Source organism: Hylobates moloch, unplaced genomic scaffold, assembly GCF_009828535.3.
Source record: "Hylobates moloch isolate HMO894 unplaced genomic scaffold, HMol_V3 SCAFFOLD_18, whole genome shotgun sequence".
Lineage (NCBI taxonomy): Eukaryota > Metazoa > Chordata > Mammalia > Primates > Hylobatidae > Hylobates > Hylobates moloch.
Window position 1 is genome coordinate 11,785,967 of NW_026652293.1, and position 21,577 is coordinate 11,807,543.

The 21,577-nt window shown below is 48.5% G+C and overlaps 1 protein-coding gene across 3 annotated transcripts; it reads right to left on the reverse strand.

The window, feature by feature from the left end:
- Nucleotides 1-899: 899 nt before the first annotated feature.
- RNPEP (arginyl aminopeptidase) lies at nucleotides 900-21,182 on the reverse strand. Of its 3 annotated transcripts, XM_032136417.2 has the most exons (11): nucleotides 20,670-21,182; nucleotides 18,995-19,135; nucleotides 18,506-18,654; nucleotides 11,183-11,299; nucleotides 9,606-9,841; nucleotides 7,139-7,252; nucleotides 5,721-5,833; nucleotides 5,442-5,550; nucleotides 3,714-3,938; nucleotides 2,677-2,819; nucleotides 900-1,533 (listed from the first exon to the last, which is right to left on the reverse strand). In XM_032136417.2, exons 1-11 carry the CDS (start codon nucleotides 20,712-20,714, stop codon nucleotides 1,375-1,377), a joined length of 1,551 nt encoding a protein of 516 aa, XP_031992308.1. In that variant the 5' UTR covers nucleotides 20,715-21,182; the 3' UTR covers nucleotides 900-1,374. The 3 variants fall into 3 exon arrangements, with proteins under 3 accessions (XP_031992308.1, XP_031992307.2, XP_031992310.1); XM_032136416.2 differs by lacking the exon at nucleotides 20,670-21,182 and having other exon boundaries at nucleotides 908-1,533; nucleotides 9,606-9,844; nucleotides 18,995-19,180; XM_032136419.2 differs by lacking the exons at nucleotides 18,506-18,654; nucleotides 20,670-21,182 and having other exon boundaries at nucleotides 914-1,533; nucleotides 18,995-19,114.
- Between the last annotated feature and the right edge of the window lie 395 nt (nucleotides 21,183-21,577).

Here is a 21,577-nt window from a genome sequence, read left to right on the forward strand (position 1 = left end):
CCCAGGCTGGAGTGCAGTGGCATGATCTCAGTTTACTGCAACCTCCACCTCCCAGGTTCAAGTGATTCTCCTGCCTCAGCCTCCCAAGTAACTGGAACCTTCCCCTGCAAGGTGTGAGCCACCATGCCTGGCTAATTTTTGCATCTATCTTTTTTTTCAGTAGAGATGGGGTTTCACCATGTTGGCCATGCTGGTCTCAAATTTCTGACCTCAAGTGATTTGCCTGCCTCAGCCTCCCATAGTGTTGAGATTTCAGGCGTGAGCCACCACGCCCGGCTTTTTTTTTTTTTTTTTGGTAGAGATGAAGTCCTGCTATGTTGGCCAGGGTGGTCTCAAACTCCTGGGCTCAAGCGAAAAGTGTGGGGTTACAGGCTGAGCCCGTCTTTTTTTTTTTTTTTTTTTTTGTGATCTGGAGTGCAGTGGCGCAATCTCGGCTCACTGCAAGCTCTGCCTCCCGGGTTCACGCCATTCTCCTGCCTCAGCCTCTCTGAGTAGCTGGGACTACAGGCGCCCGCCACCACGCCCGGCTAATTTTTTTGTATTTTTAGTAGAGACGGGGTTTCACTGTGGTCTCGATCTCCTGACCTCGTGATCCGCCCACCTCGGCCTCCCAAAGTGCTGGGATTACAAGCGTGAGCCACCGCGCCCGGCCCCCATTTTTTTTTTCTTAGTGATGGAAAAGATAATAGGAATGCTGCTGCAGATAGAGAATTCAGCTGCTTCACAGAGAACTGGAATGCTATTCCTTTTTCATTTTCCTGCACCAGCTGTGCCATTTTGCCATATTTTTTTCATATGTGTAGGACACCTACGTCCTTCACCCTGGCTGTTTCCTGAGGACAGGAAAACACTGTCATTCTCTGGGCTTCCCCCAGTGACCTTTCCTGAACAAACACAGTGAGGACCTCTGGTGGAAGAAATTTAATAGTCACTCAATCTGTAACTTAATTTTTGCTTGAAAACTTTATTAAAATAAGGATTAAACCTGAAAAAAGAACAATCAGAATGCCAGCCCTTTGCATAAAATCAGCAAGAAAAAGGAGAGAAAGAGAAAAAAGAAAAGAAGAGAATCAGTCCTCTCCACTTCTTCCCAGAGACTTAGGTGGGGAGAAGACCCGCTGCCCTGCAGTGCCCGCAGCCTATAGCGGGGAGAGCTGTGGGCAGGTTCTCTGTCTCAGGGCTCAGTGGGCTATAGAGAAGTAAGTTCCCACCAGAGCAGAGGCCCAAGAGTCACAGATACCTAAGCCTAGAGAACAGATTATCCTGAGGGGATATAAACTCCAGTAAGTTGATCAGAGAACAGGAATTTGGGAACAAACAATTATTCTGAAAGCCTGGAGAGCCTGAAGAGGCAGGGGCCATGCACAGGAGCCTCTAACTGCCCTTGGGTGCCACGATCTGCTGGACATAGTTGACAACATTGCTGTGGAGCTGGGAGGCGGTGGATGCAAAGGTCTCCTTGGCGAGGGTCTGGGCCACCTCACTGCCACCCATCATTGCGTGGTACAGCGGAAGTGTATACTTCTGTTTCCCCTGCAAGAAACACACATACACATGCCTAAGAAGCTTGCCTGGTGGGTCTGTCCAGCCCTCCTGCCCCCAGTGCCAGTCTAACAGCAGCCATGGCTAGGTGCTAAAAGCGATGTGGGTATCACAGCTGGAATGAGGAGTTTCTCATCAGAAGTGCTCTAATTCAGGTATCTTCTTGGGGGCCAAAGATCCATGGAGATGGATCTCAATATGCATCCCAACCCATGCCAACATGGGGATGTCTACACTCAACAAAACGAATGAGTTGGGTTGACACAATGGGACTCCAGACTTTTGGAAAGGTGTAGGTGGTGAGCCACCAAGTGAATAGCAGATATCAACGGCTGCAGCACATAAAGCTCACAGCCGCATACGGTCCAACTGCAGTCAAACAAAGGAAAACCCACAGGTCAAATTCACACAAATATAAGCCAGCGACATCACAAGTTCCTAAAATCCAGAACCTTGAGGGAGCCGTCAGAGGGCTCAGAATATCCCCAAACAGGCACACAGCCCTGACTTTATGCAGAGCACTGCTTCGTCTCCATTCCAGCCCCTCCCTGCTCCGGAATCTGATAACATTCAGTTCATCCTGAGAGCCTGGGGCCTTTCCCCAACAGGGCAACTTTCTTTTTTTTTTTTTGAGACGGAGTCTCGCTCTCTCACCCAGGCTGGAGTGCAGTGGCGCTATCTCGGCTCACTGCAAGCTCCGCCTCCCGGGTTCACATAGTGACAGAGGGTCTGGCTGCTGCCCCAACCATGCCCAAGTCACAGGGCAGCAGGGACCTAACCTCCAAGCCTTTGCTCCTCTTGCTTGGCCTCTGGCCCCTTTCCCTCTTGTGTTTCCCGCATGATGCTGTCACCCTCTTTTCCACCTCTGGGTTGGCTCTGGCCAGCTTTTTTCCCTGGGGTCTCACCAGCTGAAATGCAGAAAGCTCTGCAAGCCTGCAGGCCTCCTCTTGTCCCTAGGGCAATGCCTTCATAGCCACACTAGTAAAGAGGCTGAGTGGTAGAGTCCTCAGGTCATTTGCCCCTCCCTCTGTGCCTCAGATGAGTCCTGGATGAGCCCCGCCCACATGATTACTTCACGTATGCCCAAGTGGGTCCCGGTGTGCTTTTGGGAACAGCGAGGCAAGGGTCACCCACCTGGTTGTGCAGGAACTCCTTCACTTTCCAGAAATCTTTCTGGTAGTCGTTCTTAAGGACAATTTGGCCCCATCGTAGCCGGAGCTCTGCATTCCGGGCATTTGAGATACTTGGGTATGTCTCTCCAAGTTTTTTCACATTCCCTGGAGAAGAGAAAGAAATGGTTTGTGGCTGGTCACGGTGGGTCATGCCTGTAACACTAGAACTTTGGGAGGCTGAGGTGGGCGGATCACTTGAGGTCAGGAGTGTGAGACCAGCCTGGCCAACATGGTGAAACCCCATCTCTTCTAAAAATACCAAACAAAATTGGCCGGGTGTGGTGGTGCACGCCTGTAATCCCAGCTACTTGGAGGCTGAGGCGCTAGAATCAAGAATCGCTTGAACTCAGAAGGCGGAGGTTGCCATGAGCCAATAGCACCACTGCACTCCAGCCTGGTCGATAGAGCAAGATTAAAGCAGATATATTCCCCCAATATCTGTCCCATTTTTTCTCCTACCACTCACCTGCTAAAAGTCATCTTGGCTCTAACTTCTTTTTAAACCCTTGGTGAATATTATGTTGACTGAGCAGCCACAAAGCATTAGTGGTTGAGAGCTCTGGATGAGTGGGTTCTGTGCGACCTGTTTGTACCTCAAGTTCATTCTCTGTCACCTGGGTATTAACATCACACCACCTACTTCCCAGAGAAGTTGTGGGAATTAAATGACTTAATAGACACAAACGCCTTACAAGAGTCGCCTGCAGGAGCTTCGGACTTGAGCAATGCCAGGCTTTGTGACTTTGTTCTTGTGGTGCTTATAAGTAGAACCCATAACCTCCCGATGGCACATTCCTTGTGGAGTGCCAGCCTCCCTAGTGTACGTGGCAGTCCCCTAACCCATAACCTCCCGATGGCACATTCTTTGTGGAGTGCCAGTCTCCCTAGTGTATGTGGCAGTCCCCTAGGGGCAGGCATCACTACTTTTTGTGAGCCTCCCTCTAGCCTCTGACATAAAGCTCTGCACACAAGGAGCCCTGGTTCACCATTTTTTCTTACCAGGAGGAAGAGGGGATTTCTGGAGGATCTTATCCAGGAAGTAGACCAGCTGGTACGTCTTCCAGGGAGAGATGGCCACGGCTTCAATGGCCTTCATATCCAGCTCCTCAGCTGCCCACAGCTGGGCTAGCTCTTCAGCAGGCTTCATGAGTGAGTCCCCAGGGGAGAGATCAGGGAGGTAAGGGGGCCAGCCAGGGGTATTCAGCCATCGATCAAATTCAAAACCTGTTTGGGAGGAGAGAAGACACTATCAGAATTCTCTGGCCAGGTTACGGTCAGCTGGTTCAAGCAACTCCCAGAGACCTCAAGTTTCTCCTCTCTCCATCCCAAACTCTTTCCCCAGCATTTAACATTACTTTCCCATTTAACTATTTGCTCCAGCAGGGTCCTAGTTATAATGATATCTAGAGACTGTGCCGTTTCGACCGTGAAAGTGCTTTTCGCTCCAAATTAGCACTGTGTTGTCAGAGCCAAGTTGGTGGATGCTCTATTCACGTGCACGTTCTCCTACTGATCACCAGAACCACACTGTACGTAAGCACCCGGGCTCTAGGACCAGGCTGCCTGGGTTCCTACCCCTGCTCTGTCATTAACCAGCTGGGAGGCCACGGGCATGTTACTTCACCTCTCTGCACCTCAGTTTTATCTATAAAGTGGGGGTGATAGGCCCTGCCTCAGTGATGGTTATGAGGATTACATGAGCAAATAAACATTAAAAGCTTAGCGTATCGCCTGATGCATAGTAAGTACTCTGGAATTATTAACTATCATTAGCTCCGGAGGCCCATGACATTAAAATGCAAGCCTCCAACCGAACAGTAGGTGCTGCTAAAGGCCTGACCAATCCTACTGTCAGAGGACGCAGACTTCATCAAACCAAGAGTGACTCAAGGTTCGGGTCACAGCAAGAAGTGGGGGTATGTCTAATGGACTGTGTCATCTATGACAGGACATTTTTTTGTTTTTTCTTTGGAAGCAGTACCTCCCAGGCAGAAATTGGAGGCTGGGCGCAGTGGCTCACACCTGTAATCCCAGCACTTTGGGAGACTGAGGCAGGTGGATCACCTGAGGTCAGGAGTTTGAGACCAGCCTGACCAACATGGAGAAACCCTGTCTCTACTAAAAATACAAAATTAGCCGGGTGTGGTGGCGCGTGCCTGTAATCCCAGCTACTCGGAAGGTTGAGACAGGAGAATCGCTTGAACCCGGGAGGCGGAGGTTGCGGTGAGCCGAGATGGTGCCATTGCACTCCAGCCTGGGCAACAAGACTGAAACTCCATCTCAAAAAAAAAAAAAAAAAAGAAAGAAAGAAAGAAATAAGGAGGGCCACTGGGGTTGCCTTCACTCAGAAGGCTATAGGAGGGGGTGCTGCCTCCACTCCTGCCCTGTTGAGTTTTAGCTTGGGGCAGTGGTGCAGCAGCAGCAGTGGCAGCTCTCTGGGCAAGTTAAGAGTCTGACTATGTGTGTCCAGGTGTGAGGAAAACAAGAGGAGGGGAGAGAGGAGAGGAGAGAGTAAGGAAACAGACTGGGAGAAAATGAGGCAGAGAGGAGTCAAAAGAAGTCATTTTTGTGGAATAAATCCCAGGATTCTGGGTTTGCTTCCCAAAATGCCTCTACCTAGCTGACTCTGACCCAGTGTTTTCCCATCCACCACCAACTTTCCAAGTGTAAATGAGATCTCATTCTCTACTATTTTTTAGAAGCCTGTGGGCCAGTTCCTCTGCTTACCTGGAATGATATCCACTCTCTTTTTCTTAAGCTCAGGGAAATATTCCAAGTAGAAGTCCAGAAAGTCATCGGCTAAGATGCTTTGGAATTTGAATTCATGCACATAGGCCTGTGAGGAGGGAAGGCTCTTCACATCCTCTCTGGCCCCATGGGGAGTGGTGTCCCTCTGCGTCCTGGGTCCTCCTCCAACCCCTTACCTCTTTCGCCCCCTGCCTCTACCCTTGATCAGGCCCAGTGGCTTTATCCGCTCCTCTTCCTTCTCCCCTCATGTGACTATACCTTGAGAAAATTGTCAAACTGATCCTGATCACCCACCAAGTGGGCCAGGTATGAGACAAAGCAGAAACCTTTCTCGTAGGGGGTCTCATTATAGGTGTCGTCCGGGTCAACGCCTGGCAGAGGAGAAAGCAAACAAGATTTGAGATTTTGTAGCCTGTCACCCGTAACGTTCTTCTCTAGCTCCACAGTCAAAGACTAGCAATGGAAGAGATCAGAATTCAGCTTCCCCAGGGACAGCAAGGCCAAGACTCTCTCTTAAGATCTCTCTCTCAAGGCCAAGATCTCTCTCCAGATATTGGCCTCTCTCAAGGTACTTCCAAGATCTCAGAGGGCCATTCACTGTGGATCTAATATGAAGACAAAGAAACCAGCCTTCCAGAGGAGCGGACACATTTCCTTAGTCCCAGGATACACTTTGTGTGGGTAGGTTCCATCAGCTCTTCCCACTGAGCACCAAGCTGTGTCTTTTCCATCCCTATTGGTCACCACCTAAATACTCAACCTCCCCTCCCAGATCAATTTTTTTTTTTTTTTTTTTTTAGACGGAGTCTTGCTCTATCGCCCAGGCTGGAGTGCAGTGGCACGATCTCAGCTCACTGCAACCTCTGCCTCCTGGGGTCGAGTGATTCTCCTGCCTCAGCCTCCCCAGTAGCTGGGATTACAGGTGTGCATCACCACACCCAGCTAATTTTTGTATTTTTAGTAGAGACGGGGGTTCTCCGTATTGGCTAGGCTGGTCTTGAACTCTTGACCTCATGATCTGCCCGCTTTGGCCTGGGATTACAGGCATGAACCACCATGCCCAGCCAATGTGTTGTTTTTACAGCTGTTCCGGGCTAAAACTAATTACCAGTCTCTAAGAAATTCATCTGCACACTTAACGGCATCAAGGAACATGAGCTTCAATTGCATAAAAAGGTTTCAGATTAGTCACACATGGAATGAAAGAAAATGTTAGGAAGTAAAAAGATCTAAATTTGGAGAGAGGACCCGGATCTCAGTTGCAGTCATGCACTGGTTAGGTACATGACCTGGACAAGACACTTAACTTGTCTGGCACTCAGTCTCGTCCTCTGTAAAATAAGGCTAATGCTTTTACTCTACAGAATCCACAGATCTGCCCTGATGATCATGAAGGAATGGGAAAGAGCCTGGTAAAATGATATCGACTTGTACAAATGCAAAGCAATGGTGAAGTCATCACGAACCGCACAGACTGGACAGAACTCCTATCTGGCTGCAATGGCTTGGGTTCAGTCAGCCCAGTGGCCAGAGAATTGGCTAGAAAGAGCTCTGGAGTGCCCCTCCCTCCAAATAAAGTATTCTAAGTGTGCACTGATCAACATGAAGTTCACATTAACTTGGGGCTCCAAGCTCAATTGAGGGCAGTGGGTGTCAGACAGAGGAGCCTCCTGGACCTGGTTCAATCTTCACGCGGAGCTTGTTGAGTGGGTTTTCCTCTCCAGTGATGTCCATGTGCTGACGCAGCAGAGCCCGCCCCGTTGCAGCCTCCAAGCAGGTGTACGCAGCGCCTGGTGCAGAATCAAACGTAAGCCCCAGGAAAAAGTCTGTCACCACATCCAAATGTATTTTCCTGACAGAGACACTGTGCTGCCTCCTTGTGGCCTCAAGAAGAACAGCGACAGATACCTGAAGCTTAATAACATTACCCTCCTGGGGACCCAGGGCAAATAGGGACAGTTACAGAGAGCCTGACTCAGTCCCTAGCTCCCTGTTGCTGTGGGCTACAAAGGACTTGGTTAACTCAGGCTGTTGGTCTCTCTCCTAAGTGAGGACTGGGGGAATCGAACCTTTCTGACAGTTACCTTTCCTTATCAAAGTACTGTGTTTTTATTTTATCTTATTTCATTTATTTTATTATTTTATTTTTTGAGACAGAGCCTCACTCTGTCACCCAGGCTGGAGTGCAATGGCGCGATCTTGGCTCACTGCAACCGCCGTCTCCTCCCGGGTTCAAGCGATTCTTCTGCATCAGCCTCCCGAGTAGCCGAGATTACAGGTGTGCACAATCACGCCCAGCTAATTTTTGTATTTTTAGTAGAGAGGGGGCTTCACCATGTTGGCCAAGCTCAAACTCCTGACCTCAGGTGATCCGCCCGCCTTGGCCTCCCAAAGTGCTGGGATTACAAGCGTGAGCCACCACACCCGGCCTCCGGCCTTATTTTTAGAAAATGATTTGATCTTTTTTTTTTTTTCGAGACAGAGTCTCGCTCTGTTGCCCAGCCTGGAGTGCAGTGGCACGATCTCAGCTCAGTGCATCCTCTGCCTCCTGGATTCAAGCAGTTCTCCTATCTCAGCTTCCCAAGTAGCTGGGACTACAGGCACACACCACGATGCCTAGCTAATTTTTGTATTTTTAGTAGAGACGGGGTTTCACCATATTGGTCAGGCTGGTCTCACACTCCTAACCTCAGGTGATCCACCCGCCTCAGGCGTGAGCCACCGTGCCTGGCAATGACTTGATCTTCTGTGAAAACTTAGAACTATTTTCATCTGACTGTTTCTGTCAGACAAAAGAAATTATCAACCCCAAATTTTTAAGGATCTCTAAGTCTCCTTCTGCATTAAAAACCATGACTGAGGGAACAGTGGAGGGGTGGGGCACAAGGTTTTGGAACCAGCCAGCTCTGCCCTTTCCTAGATGTTTTGACTCTGAGTAAGTGACTTAGCCTCTCTCAGCCTCAGTTTCTTCAACTGTACAATGGGATAAAAATATTTGCTTGCAGGATTCCTAATGGCTGATTAAGATATTCACAAACAGCCTCTTGCTATATATATTCTGAATGAAAGTATAGAATTTGTACAAACTTTCTGGAAGATAATGGACAATATGTACTAAAAAGACTATGTAATTTAAAATGTTCAGGGCCAGGAGCAGTGGCTCACAGCTGTTGCCTCAGCACTTTGGGAGGCTTAGGCAGGCAGGTTACTTGAGGCCAGGAGTTCAAGACCAGTCTGGCCAATATGCCGAAATACTGTCTCTACTAAAAACATAAAAACTAGCCGGGCATGGTGGTACATGCCTGTAATCCCAGCTACAGGGGGTGGGATGGCGGGGAGCTGAGGCGGGAGAATTGCTTGAACCACAGAGGTGGAGGTTGCAATGAGCCGAGATTGCAACACTGCACTCCAGACTGGGCAACAGAACAAGACTCCATCTCAAAAAAAAAAAAAAAAAAAAAGTTCAGACCCAGAAATTATGTTTCTAAGAATTTATCATTATTGAAATCACCTGATATGAATAGACATTTATATGTAAGGAAATTTGGAACATATTTCAATGGAAAATTGGAAACAACCAGTAAATTAAAAAACATCCATATATGCAGCTATAGAAGAAAATCTAATGGGCCGGGTGCAGTGGCTCAAGCCTGTAATCCTAGCACTTTGGGAGGCCGAGGCGGCTGGATCACCTGAGGTCGGGAGTTCGAGACCAGTCTGACCAACATGGAGAAACCTCGTCTCTTCTAAAAATACAAAATTAGCCAGGTGTGGTGGCGCATGCCTGTAATCCCAGCTACTCGGGAGGCTGAGGCAAGAGAATTGCTTGAACCCGGGAGGCGGAGGTTGCAGTGAGCCGAGATTGTGCCATTGCACTCCAGCCTGGGCAACAAGAGTGAAATTCTGTCTCAAAAAAAAAAAAAAAAAAAAATCTAATGACCTGGCGAAATGTTTTTTTAAAAAAAGTCAGTTGTCAAACCATGTATGGTTTGACAATTCATACATACAGAAAAATGTTGGATACGCACTACTGCCTCGTCTCTTCATACCCACTTGTATTCTGAAACCCCATAAGGAGATCACACTGGCCCCACAGGTTAAGAATGGGAGGCAGAGTCCTTAGGAGAGGGGTGGGCACTTTACCAAAGAGGATGGTGGAGATCCTCCTCTGGGCGTACATGGTGAAACCTTCATTGAGCCAGAATTCACCCCAGTTGGCGTTGGTGACCAGGTTCCCAAACCAACTGTGGGAGATCTCATGGATGATGACATCTGCCAAGGAGCGGTCCCCAGCTAGCAGGCAGGGGGTGACAAAGGTCAGACAAGGGTTCTCCATTCCTCCAAATGGAAAGGACGGTGGCATGAAGAGCAAGTCATACCTGCTGAGAAGCGGGTAGGTCACCAAGAGGCCCTGACTTCCCGGAGCAGACCCTACCTCGCCTCCCTTTCCAGCCTATTTCTAAGCCCTAAGAGATGCAGTCACTAAACAGGCAGAGTACGATTTCAGGCCCAGTGTGGAAAATAAAGCCCAGGCTCCTCACTGCTTCTCCCACGTGGCTCCCCTGCCTCGCTGGGACTTCCCTCATCCAGGTGGTGTCTGCTCTCCCGGAGCTCACTCTCCAGGCATTTGTTTCCCTCTCTCCTTCCAAGCAGGTGTGGAGGTGGTAAGTGCATTATCAGCTCCATCACATGAAGTTCTCTGGAGGCCAACTTGGAGTCATAAAGACCAACATGGAGCCTTTTATCTAAGGAGCCTAAAGTCTGAAGATGTGAAAGTTAAAAACAGAGTGTGGGGAAACTTCCAGCAATGGGAAAACACAGGTCAACAAAGGACCTTGACAGTGCTGCCCCATCTCAAACTTGGCAACTGCAGGTCACATTTTGATCATCTCAAGAACCTCTTCTTGGCGGCCAGGCGCGGTGGCTCACGCTTGTAATCCCAGCACTTTGGGAGGCCGAGGCGGGCGGATCACGAGGTCAAGAGATCGAGACCACGGTGAAACTCCGTCTCTACTAAAAATACAAAAAAATTAGCCGGGCGTGGTGGCGGGCGCCTGTAGTCCCAGCTACTCGGAGAGGCTGAGGCAGGAGAATGGCGTGAACCCGGGAGGCGGAGCTTGCAGTGAGCCGAGATTGCGCCACTGCACCCCAGCCCGGGCGACAGAGCGAGACTCCGTCTCAACAAAAAAAAAAAAAATAAAATAAAAAAAAAAAAAGAACCTCTTCTCTGCTGGGCCTGGTGGCTCACACCTGTAATCCCAGCACTTTGGGAGGCCAAGGCGGACAGATCACCTGAGGTCAGGAGTTTGAGACCAGCCTGGCCAACATGGTGAAGCCCTGTCTCTACTAAAAATACAAAAATTAGCTGAGTGTGGTGGAGGGCATCTGTAATCCCAGCTACTCTGGAGGCTGAGGCAGGAGAATCGCTTGAACCTGGGAGGTGGAGGTTGCAGTGAGCTGAGATCATGCCAAGGTACTCCAGCCTGGGCGACAGAGCAAGACCCCATCTCAAAAAAAAAAAAGAACCTCATCTCCTAGGTCCTCTCCTCAGCAAGTGAGGAGCCTGGCTTATACCCTCCTCTTTTCCTCCTCTCCTTCACTTCTGGGATCAGGGAAACTTTGCTCTGGGAGGCAGGAGGTGGAGAAGCCACATGAAGAGGAATAATGGAAACCAGGGACTCAGTTTAACAGGAGACACTAGCATCAACGTGATACCACACCTTCCCCAAACATAAGGTCCAAAAAGCTTCTCTCCTGTTGCCAAAAATTCTTCTATCACCCCGTTGTACTCCTCCTTGGCGGCATCAATCAGGCAGGGCTCAGCCCACACCCGGCTCCTAAAGACAAGAAAGCAGAGAAAGCAGAATGGTGTTTAGAGACCATCGCAGTGACCTGATCCTGAAAGCACCTGTAGAAAATTGGCCTCTGCCAAGTGAATGTGACAATGCAGTCAGCCACCGTGACGGAGTGCAAGATCAGATCACCACACAGATCCAAGAGACCGCTCACCACACCTAAGAAACAAGAACCCAAGACAGCCTCATGGAAGTGGAACCATGCTACACGGTTATGGCTTCGCTACTGAATGCGATCTTGCAAAAGTGATTTAACTTCTGAACCTCAGTTTCCTCCTCTGTAAAATGAGTGAAGATTAAATAAGACAACACACAAAAGCCCCTCAAGAACAGTGGTTTATACAGTAAATGTTAGTTTTCTTCTCTGTACTTATAGGAGAGATAAGAAAGCGTTCCAATAATAGAATCTGGAATTGAATAAAACCTTAAGAGACAAACCTTTTTTATTTTTTTTTAAAGACAGGTTCTTGCTCTGTTGCCCAGGCTAGAGTACAGTGGTGTGATCCAACCTCTGCCTCCTGGGGCTCAAATGATCCTTCCGCCTCAGCTCCCCAGCCCCAGTAGCTAGGACTACAGGTGCACGCCATCATGCCTGGCTAATTTTTTTATTTTTGTAGAGGTAGGGTTTCGCAATGTTGCCCTGGCTGGTCTCAAACTCCTGGGCTCAAGTGATTCACCTGCCTCAGCCTCTCAAAGTGCTGGGATTACAGGCATGAGCCACTGTGTCCGACCCAAACCTACTAATGTTAACAGAAATTTGTTAACTGCCTTAGGTACAATAATAGGATTGTGGTTATAAGGGAGAATGCCTCTATTCTTCAGAGGCACACAGATTTACTTGCTTTTAAATGGTCTAGCAAAAATAAAAACAAATCCACTCATAAAACTAATATGACAAAGTAGATGGTTCTATAGGTGTTCAATGCATCATCCTTTCAATTTTCTAAATGTTTGAAATTTTCCTGATAAAAAGATAGGGAAACAAAGGTGGCTTGGAGGAAACAAAAACAAAAACAAAACAAGAAGATCCAGTCTAATGGAAAGATGCAATGGACTCAGGGCTCCTGCAGCCAAAGGCTCTGCTTGACCAAGAGCCCCTGGCTGCGCTGTAGAACTGCTTTTCTACACGGACATATGAATGCGACTGGCTGGGCCTAGTGGTTCATGTCTGTAATCCCAGTACTTTGGACCTGAGGTCAAAGAGACCACCTGGTCAAATGGTGAAACCCTTCTACTAAAAAAAAAAAAAAAAAAAAAAAAATATTACCAGGGCATGGTGGTGCGTGCCTGTAATCCCAGCTACTTGAAAGGCTGAGGCAAGAGAATCACTTGAACCTGGGAGGCGGAGGTTGCGGGGAGCCAAGATCGCGCCATCGCATCCAGCCTGGGCAACAGAGTAAGACACTGTTTCAAAAAAAAAAAAAAAAAAGAGACTGATGGCAAAGTGGGATGGGTCCAGGCCAGGATGAGGGAAAACTTCCTCTGCCTTTGCTGAAGCATAGGAACTATTCTAACAGGAAGAAAAGATACAGGGAAACCAGTATCAGGTACTTCCCAAATATCAAAAGCAAAGACCTAGCCATGGAACATGCATATGCATGTGAGGAAGCACCGAGAGTCTGGGATTACTCGAGGACAGGATCAGACTGCAATGCGGGAGGCAGTGGCAGGAGGTGGGACATGAGAGGCCCAAGAGGGTCAGGTCATAAAGAGCCTCAGACGCACTGTTACAGAATTGGACCTTCAGAGCCACGGGAGCATTTTAAGCCAACAAGTGACATTATCAGATTTAGTTTTAAGAGATCACCCTGGCTGCAGGACACAGAAAATATGTTAAACTACAAGAATGGGTGAGCTTCTCCAAGGAAGGCATGTAGAAGAAAAGGACAGGTCAAGGACAGAGCCTTGGGCAACACCGACACACAAGGAGCTGGGCAGAGGAGTCAGGGAAGGAGATGAGAAAGGACTAACCAGGAGGCCCGACGACCAGCATGGGTGGTGTCACAGAAGCCAGGGGAGGGTCAATGGAGGCAGAAGAAAAACAGCAGAACATGAAGGCAAGGGCTAAAAAGCATCACATGTTATTTGTGTTGAGGCGAATGGCCTCTCTTACTACAAAGTTTCAACGGCATGGCAAGGGTGGGGGGCTGGATTCCAATGGGTTGTAGCAATAAATGATTGTGGGGTGGGGGGGTTTCAAGAAGTGCAGCCAGTGAGTATACATGCCACTCAAGTCACCTGGCTACAGAGGGAAGGACAGTGTGTTGTGCCAGAAGAGAATACGGAGTTAAGGGTTTTTTGTTTGTCTTTTGAAACGGAGTCTTGCTCTGTTGCCCAGGCTGGAGTGCAGTGGCACGATCTTGGCTCACTGCAAGCTCCACCTCCCGGGTTCACACCATTCTCCTGCCTCAGCCTCCCAAGTAGTTGGGACTACAGGCGTGAGCCACTGCACCCGACCAAGTCTGGTTTTTTTTTTTTTTGGCTTTTTTTTGAGGTGGAGTCTCACTTTGTCGCCCGGTCTGGAGTGCAGTAGTGCAATCTCGGCTCACTGCAACCTCCACCTCCTGCGTTCCAGTGATTCTCCTGCCTCAACCTCCTGAGTAGCTGGGATTATAGGCATGCACCACCATGTCCAGCTGATTTTTGTGTTTTTAGGAGAGATGGGGTTTCACCACGTTGGCCAGGCTAGTCTCAAACTCTTGACCTCAGGTGATCCGCCCACCTTGGCCTCCCAAAGTGCTGGGATTACAAGCGTGAGCCACCGCGCCCAGCCTTGAGTTTGTTTTTTGCTTTGCTATAGATCTCACAGAAACTGGTGCTTGTCTAGAGGGGGAGGCTGCAGATTTGAAGAGAGAGATGTAAATGATGAGGCAAAGTCCCAGAGGACATGTGAGGGAAGAGATTTGGCTTTAAACAGAAGGAAGGACCCTCGTTGCAGTCCAGAAGGATAAAAGCAGATGAAGGCCGGGCGCGGTGGCTCACGCTTGTAATCCCAGCACTTTGGGAGGCCGAGGCGGGCGGATCACGAGGTCAGGAGATCGAGACCACGGTGAAACCCCGTCTCTACCAAAAATACAAAAAATTAGCCGGGCGTGGTGGCGGGCGCCTGTAGTCCCAGCTACTCGGAGAGGCTGAGGCAGGAGAATGGCGTGAACCCGGGAGGCGGAGGTTGCAGTGAGCCGAGATCGCGCCACTGCACTCCAGCCTGGGCGACAGAGCAAGACTCCGTCTCAAAAAAAAAAAAGCAGATGAAGATAACTTTTTAAGTAGAGGACAGGAAGCTGACATAATCATATCTGATGAATTTAATATTCTCAATAAAACAGGAGACAAGACCTTCTGCTTAAATGAGGGGATGGGATTGCATAGCAAACTTAAAGAGAAGAGTAAAGTCTTAGAACAGCTTAAAGGGAGTGAGATGGAAAGATAAATAAGAGGGCTGTTGAACGACCTTGAAAGCACACCTGCAGCTGAAGACTGTACATCTGCTACATTTTTCTGGAAAACCCCACACATGTCTATTTCGACTTTCCTTTAATTCCAACTTTTCACGAAGAATTGAGAAAGGTGTAGTGGTTATTACTGTGTAGTTTCACTATTTTCTTTTTTCTTTTTTTTTTTTTTTTTTGAGACGGAGTCTCGCTCTGTCGCCCAGGCTGGAGTGCAGTGGCGCGATCTCGACTCACTGCAAGCTCCGCCTCCCGGGTTCACGCCATTCTCCTGCCTCAGCCTCTCCGAGTAGCTGGGACTACAGGCGCCCGCCACCACGCCCGGCTAATTTTTTTTTGTATTTTTAGTAGAGACGGGGTTTCACCGTGGTTTCGATCTCCTGACCTCGTGATCTGCCCGCCTCGGCCTCCCAAAGTGCTGGGATTACAAGCGTGAGCCACCACGCCCGGCCAGTTTCACTATTTTCTACAGCTCCCAAATACCCACTTATAGAAGTAGAGAAAAGGAATTGTATAACAAGGGACTGGGACATTATAGCAGCGGGATAGTGGGCAAGGGGCTCTGGGGTGCTGGTAAGAGGTAACCAACCACACACTTGGGCCAGGGAGGAAGCCCAGTCAGGAGGGTCTTGACTGCCCAGGAGAAATGAGTGGCTTGCCAGAAGGGAGGCTGCCATGAGCTCAAGGAGGAGACATGGTGGAATACAGTGGGAGAGAGGCTGTCAGAGAGCTGGAAGGTTAGCAGAGTCAGGATGAATGAGGACAAGGGGCTCAAGGGGCTTAAAAGTTCAGATATGGTACAGTTCATGACAATGACGATGTCTAGGCTCTAGACCCCAGAGCATGGGTGTGAATATGGGTGGCTGACAGAGTGGAGAAGGCTCCCTGAGTAGAGGTCAAGAAACCCTGAAGGTTGGTGTGGTGGCTCATGCCTGCAATCCAAACACTTTGGGAGGCCGAGGTGGGAGGATCTCTTGAGCCCAGGAGTTCAAGATCAGCCTGGACAACATAGCAAGACCTTGCTCCTGCAAAAAACAAACAAAATTAACTGGGCATGGTGACAGAGTAGCTGTGGTCCCAGCTACTCTGGAGACTGAAGTGGGAGGATTGTTTGAGCCTGGTAGCTTGAGGTTCAATGGGCTGTTATTGTGCCACTGCATTCCAGCCTGGGCAAGAGAGCGAGGCAAGAAAAGAAAGAAAGAAAGAGAGAGGGAGGGAGGGAGGGAGAAAGAGAAGGGCAGAGCAGGGCAGGGCACAGGAAACCCTGCAGCCACCCTCAACCCTGGGTGTTAGGAGAGAAAAGTCGCCAAAGATGATGCGACAGGAAACCAGACAGAAAAAGACCATGGGACGGCAGTCAGTGTCTTCAAGGAATTACTCTGTGAACTGTTCTACCACCACCTTGGATATCAAAATTACCATAGTCCTTCAGCCCAGTGGACTTCAGCTTGTTACAACTAGAAGGTTTAAGATAGTCATCCAAGATACCTCCACCAGGACACACATTTCTGTCAAAATAAATGAGGATGCTCTCAGTCAAGCTGCAATCTCACTACCTGTGGTATATTGCAAAGAGCACTGGATTTGCAATGGAAATACCTGAATTTTAATTCCAGTTTTGCCAACTAGTGGTCCTGCACAAGCCACTCACCACAGCCTTGGTTTGCTTATTTTTAAAATGTAGAAAGTATCATCCTCATGGAGTCTGTGTAAGGATTAGAAGAGATTATACATAAAAGGGCCTACTGGGATATACCCATAACTCCCCTCTGCCCCGGATTTTCCTCTTGCAGTAACAGGGACTGGGATAGGCGGCATACCTTGCCAGTAGACCCTCCCATTTAATAAACCCCCACGGCCGGGCGCGGTGGCTCATGCCTGTAATCCCAGCACTTTGGGAGGCCGAGGTGGGTGGATCACGAGGTCAGGAGTTCAAGACCAGCCTGGCCAACACAGTGAAACCCCGTCTCTATTAAAAATATAAAAATTAGGCAGAAATGGTGGCACGCACCTGTAGGCCCAGCTACTCGGGAGGCTGAGGCAGGAGAATTGCTTGAACCCGGGAGGCGGAGGTTGTGGTGAGCCAAGATTGTGCCACTGCACTCCAGCCTGGGCAACAGAGCAAGACTCCATTTCAAAAATAATAAATAAATAACCCCCCACAAGACCCTACAGTGTGACCCAGGAGGCAAGGACTGTCTATCTAATCTGGGAAGGAATAAGGCATTACCACCAGTTAAGTGGATTCTGTCACCTAGTTCGATATACCATGTTGTCATTTTATTACAGGCAGTGTAAAAAGAAATCATTATCACTCAGTATCTTTAGAATCTATTGTTCTCTCATTTCCCACTAATAGTTCATACTCTTACAAATAGAACCTTAGTAAGGGTATTCTTGGAAACGACATTCCTTTACTTATCTACTTGCTTGTCTATTGCAAAGATGACAGCCTTTTGGTTATTTCCCGCCCTGCCTATTAGGAAGACAGCCCTTCGTGAGAGGAGGGCACTTTCGTCTTTCCAGACTGGTATTGTTTTGAGTGTGTGCACTGGGAGCAGATGCCAACGGAATCCCATTTATTATTCCATCTGATAACCAGAAACTAAGACTCATGATACCAGCAGTGCCACTGAGCCCAGTTATGAAGTCTGAGGCTTGTAACTAATCTTGTCAAGGACACCACTGCCTCTAGGAACTGGGAGCAGGGCCAGAGATAAAGAACAGCAACAGCGCCAGGAAAAGGTCACGGCTTCACCGTCCAGCCTGTGATGCTCCCACGTTGGGACCAAGCTATGGTGGCAGGTAATACGAGAGCCAGGAAAAACCTATACTCCTGGTCAAACCTCTTTTCTTAGGAAACCTTACAAAATCCCTTTTTATCTTCACAAGATCCATGTAACTTCACGGAGGCATTGCTGTCACCATAGGCTTAGACTCATGCATCTGCTGCAGACAGGAAGAGAGTCCGCTTCCCTCTTAGAGGGAAATGATACCAAAGTTGTTATTTCCAGGAACTATGTGCAAAAGAAAATGGGGAAGATTTGGTACAAAGATAGGAAAGCGGATATAGCTGCTAGAAGGGCATTTAGAACTTAAAGATATTAATAAAGATCCATTTCCCAGGCCGGGCATGATGGCTCATGCCTGTAATCCCAGCACTTTGGGAGGCCAAGGCGGGTGAATCACCTGCGGTCAGGAGTTCGAGAGCAGCCTGGCCAACGTGGTGAAACCCTGTCTCTATGAAAAATACAAAAATTAGCCGAGCATGGTGGGGCATGCCTGCACTCCCAGTTACTTGGGAGGCTGGGGCAGGAGAATCGCTTGAACCCAGGAGGCAGAGGTTGCAGTCAGCCGAGATCGCACCATTGCACTCCAGTCCAGCCTGGGCAACACAGCGAGACTCCATCTCAAAAAAAAAAAAAAAATCCATTTCCCAAAACTGCAGCCTAAATTCCAACATCCCTCTGTAAGGCAGCCCAGGACAGTGCTACTGCTAGCAGGGATGATGATCTCATTCCAGGCAGCAGGATTAGAACTGGAGAGAGAGAGTGAGAAAGGCAGGGAGAAAAAGAGCACTTCCTCCAGCTGTGCTCATGCTGCATGAGCTGCAGAAAGGCTCTGGACTCACACAGAGGATCCAAGACTGCCCAAGAACCACCCCAGCAGGTCCACTGGTCAGAGTCCTCCTCGCCTCTGAGGCCAATCCAACCTTGCCTGTGGGGTCTTTGTCTCCTACCTGGGTCCAACTTCAGCCGAAACCAGATCTCCGATGGCCAAAGCTATCAGATAGGAGGGGATGGGCTGACACATCTGGAAGAAGAACTTATTTGGACCTCTCTTCTCCCAGGTACTAGCACTCATCACAGCTGTGAAGCCATCTGGGACCTGACAACAGAGAAAGCTTAGGAGATTTTACCTGGAGAGAGTCTCCTTTTGATTAGTTTGAATAAGAGCATGACCGGCCACCTGTGTGTGATGATAATGGCCCGGAGTCTATCTTAGAGAACACAAAGGTTTCAAGAAACTAAATCTGTGCTCAACTGATGGGATTTAGAGGAAGGCTACATACAACTTCAGTAGGTGGAAGAATTTAAAAGCAAGCAATTTTTCAGAAGTACCACTGAATGGATGAATAATAATTTACCACTGAAATGTGACCTGATTGATAGATCTGAAATCATTTATTAATCCCAAGGGCAGGTGCACCTAACCTTAGTCTCCTTACCTCAATAAGAGCTGAATACTTGTATTTAACAGCAGGCGTGTCAAAGCAAGGGAAGAAGGCCCGGTTTAGGACAGCCTGGCCCTGGGTGTACATAAAGGGCTTCTTCTTTCCTGCTGTCTGCTCGGGAGCCAACCAGCAAACCTAAGCGAAAAGAAGAACATTTCAGAACTGACATCTCCCACACGAGCTCAGTCTGGCCAGAGAAGTGAGCTAGCTGGAATGAGAGAATTTTAGGTAATCCTTAAAACCTTTCTGCCAGCCAGTCTGCTTCGACTAGAAAGCTCTTTCCTCTGTGTATTTAGTTCAGCCTGGAATCCAAGCCAAAGTATGACATCCACTTCACAGGGCAGAGCCACCAGAAAGGTTCCATTCCTCACTGCATCCCATGGGTCATCTCAGAGACCCTGGACCTAGCCTCTGACCCTGTCATCTGTACCCTATCTGTGTCCTTCTCACTGTAGTAGTTTCTCATCAAACAAAAAACTACTGAAGCAACTGCATTTGGACTTGTGATAAGACACAGAAAAGCAGAACTCAACTGGGAGTCAGTGATTAATATGTATCCTCTTTTTTTTTTTTTTTTTTTTTTTTTGAGACAGAGTATCGCCCTGTCACCCAGGCTGGAGTATAGTGGTGCAATCTCGGCTCACTGCAACCTCGACCTCCCAGGTTCAAGCAATTCTCATGCCTCAGCCTCCCAAGTAGCTGGGACCACAGGCGTGGGCACCACCAAGCCCAGCTAATTTTTGTATTATAGAGATAGGGTTTCACCATGTTGGCCAGGCTGGTCTTCAACTCCTGGCCTCAAGCAACCTGCCTACCTCAGTCTCCCAAAGTGCTGGGATTACAGGCATAAGCCATCATGCTCAGCCTAATATGTGTTTTTCTTTTTTTTTCGAGGCAGAGTTTCACTCTTGTCACCCAGGCTGGAGTGCAATGGTGTGATCTTGGCTCACTGCAATCTCCACCTACCGGGTTCAAGCGAGTCTCCTGCCTCAGCCTCCCAAGTAGCTGGGATTACAGGCATGCATCACCACACCCGGCTAATTTTGTATTTTTAGTAGAGATGGGGTTTCATCATGTTGGTCAGGCTGGTCTTGAACTCCTGACCTCAGGTGATATGCCCGCCTCAGCCTCCCACAGTGTTGGGATTACAGGCGTGAGCCACTGCACCTGGCCTAATATGTGCTTTCTATTCCTAAAATTTAGCTTTTCAGAAGAAATGTATTTTATATGATGGGCACTGGTTATATGATTCTTTATCTGTGTTCTGTTAGCTCTTAAACAAAGGGCAAATCTGGGTTGGGTGCAGTGACTCACGCCTGTAATCTCAGCACTTTGGGAGTCCGACGCAGGTGGATCACTTGAGGTCAGGGGTTCATGACCAGCCTGGCTAACATGGTAAAACCCTGTTGCTACTAAAAATACAAAAATTAGCCGGGCGTGATGGCATGCACCTGTAATTCCAGCTACTCAGGAGGCTGAGGCAGGAGAATTGCTTGAACCCAGGAGGCAGAGGTTGCCGTGAGCTGAGATCATGCCTCATGCCACCGCACTCCAGCCTGGGTGACAGAGCGAGACTCTGCCTCAAAAAAAAAAAAAAAAAAAAAGGTCAAATCTGAATGATTTATAACAAAACCCACTTTTTGCCTATAGCAAACAGGCATTCATTTACCTGGAAGTGGGGCAGGGTGGAGCATAGGTCAGTAACAAATACCATTTAGAATTTAGAAATGGATTTGATTACTCCAGGATGATTTCATAGGGGAAGAAAACTTTCTGGCTGGACCTTCAAAGACACGCAGGATGGAGATGGCTGGAAAGGAAGAGAGGAGACATTCACAAGGAGACGAGCAGCAACATGAGCAGAGGCATAAACAGATGCAGGCTCCGGATGCAGAGTTGGGGAGGCAGGCCTGGGCAAGTCTAATGAAGGGTTCTGAACACAGCAGTGTCTGAGATCTATTTTAAGAGGTATAAGGAAGCTACGTTGGGATGCTGGGTTTTTCTTTGAGTTTTTGTGTGTGAAAAATTTAATTAGTCTCCTTATAACAGGTACAGTGCAATCTAGAAAGGGATGAGAGAATAACTTCACAGTGGAGAAAGCTGATGAACACTGCTTCAGCCAGGGGACTGAGGTCAACGCTGACAGTCATATATCATGTGGATAGTATGCGCCCTCAATACCTGATGAAAATGGCACTTTGGCCGGGCACAGTGGCTCACACCTGTAATCCCAGCACTTTGGGAGGCCGATCAGGATTCAAACGCCGGCCAACATAAACCCTGTGTACTAAAAAACAAAAATTAACGGTGGTGGCATTGCCTGTATCCCTTGTGAATTTCCCCTCAAAACCCATAATACCAATCTAATAATGAGAAAACATCAGATAAGTTCCAATACAGGGGCATCCTACACTATACCTGGCCAACACTTCTCAAAACTGTCAAGGTTGGCTGGACTCAGTGGCTCACACCGGTAATGCCAGCACTTTGGGAGGTCAAGGCAGGAGGATTGCTTGAGGCCAGGAGTTTGAGACCAGCCTGGGCAACATAGGAGGACCCTGTCTCTACAGAAAAAAT

Coding starts and splice junctions, on each gene's coding strand:
- RNPEP (XM_032136417.2), bottom strand. CDS start 20,714: ATGGTATTTGTTACTGACCTATGCTCCACCCTGCCCCACTTCCAG. Junction 5,834..7,138: donor CCGCGTGAAGATTGAACCAG/GTCCAGGAGGCT, acceptor CTCCTCTGCCAG/GCGTTGACCCGGACGACACC. Junction 2,820..3,713: donor GAAATCCCCTCTTCCTCCTG/GTAAGAAAAAAT, acceptor TCTCTTCTCCAG/GGAATGTGAAAAAACTTGGA.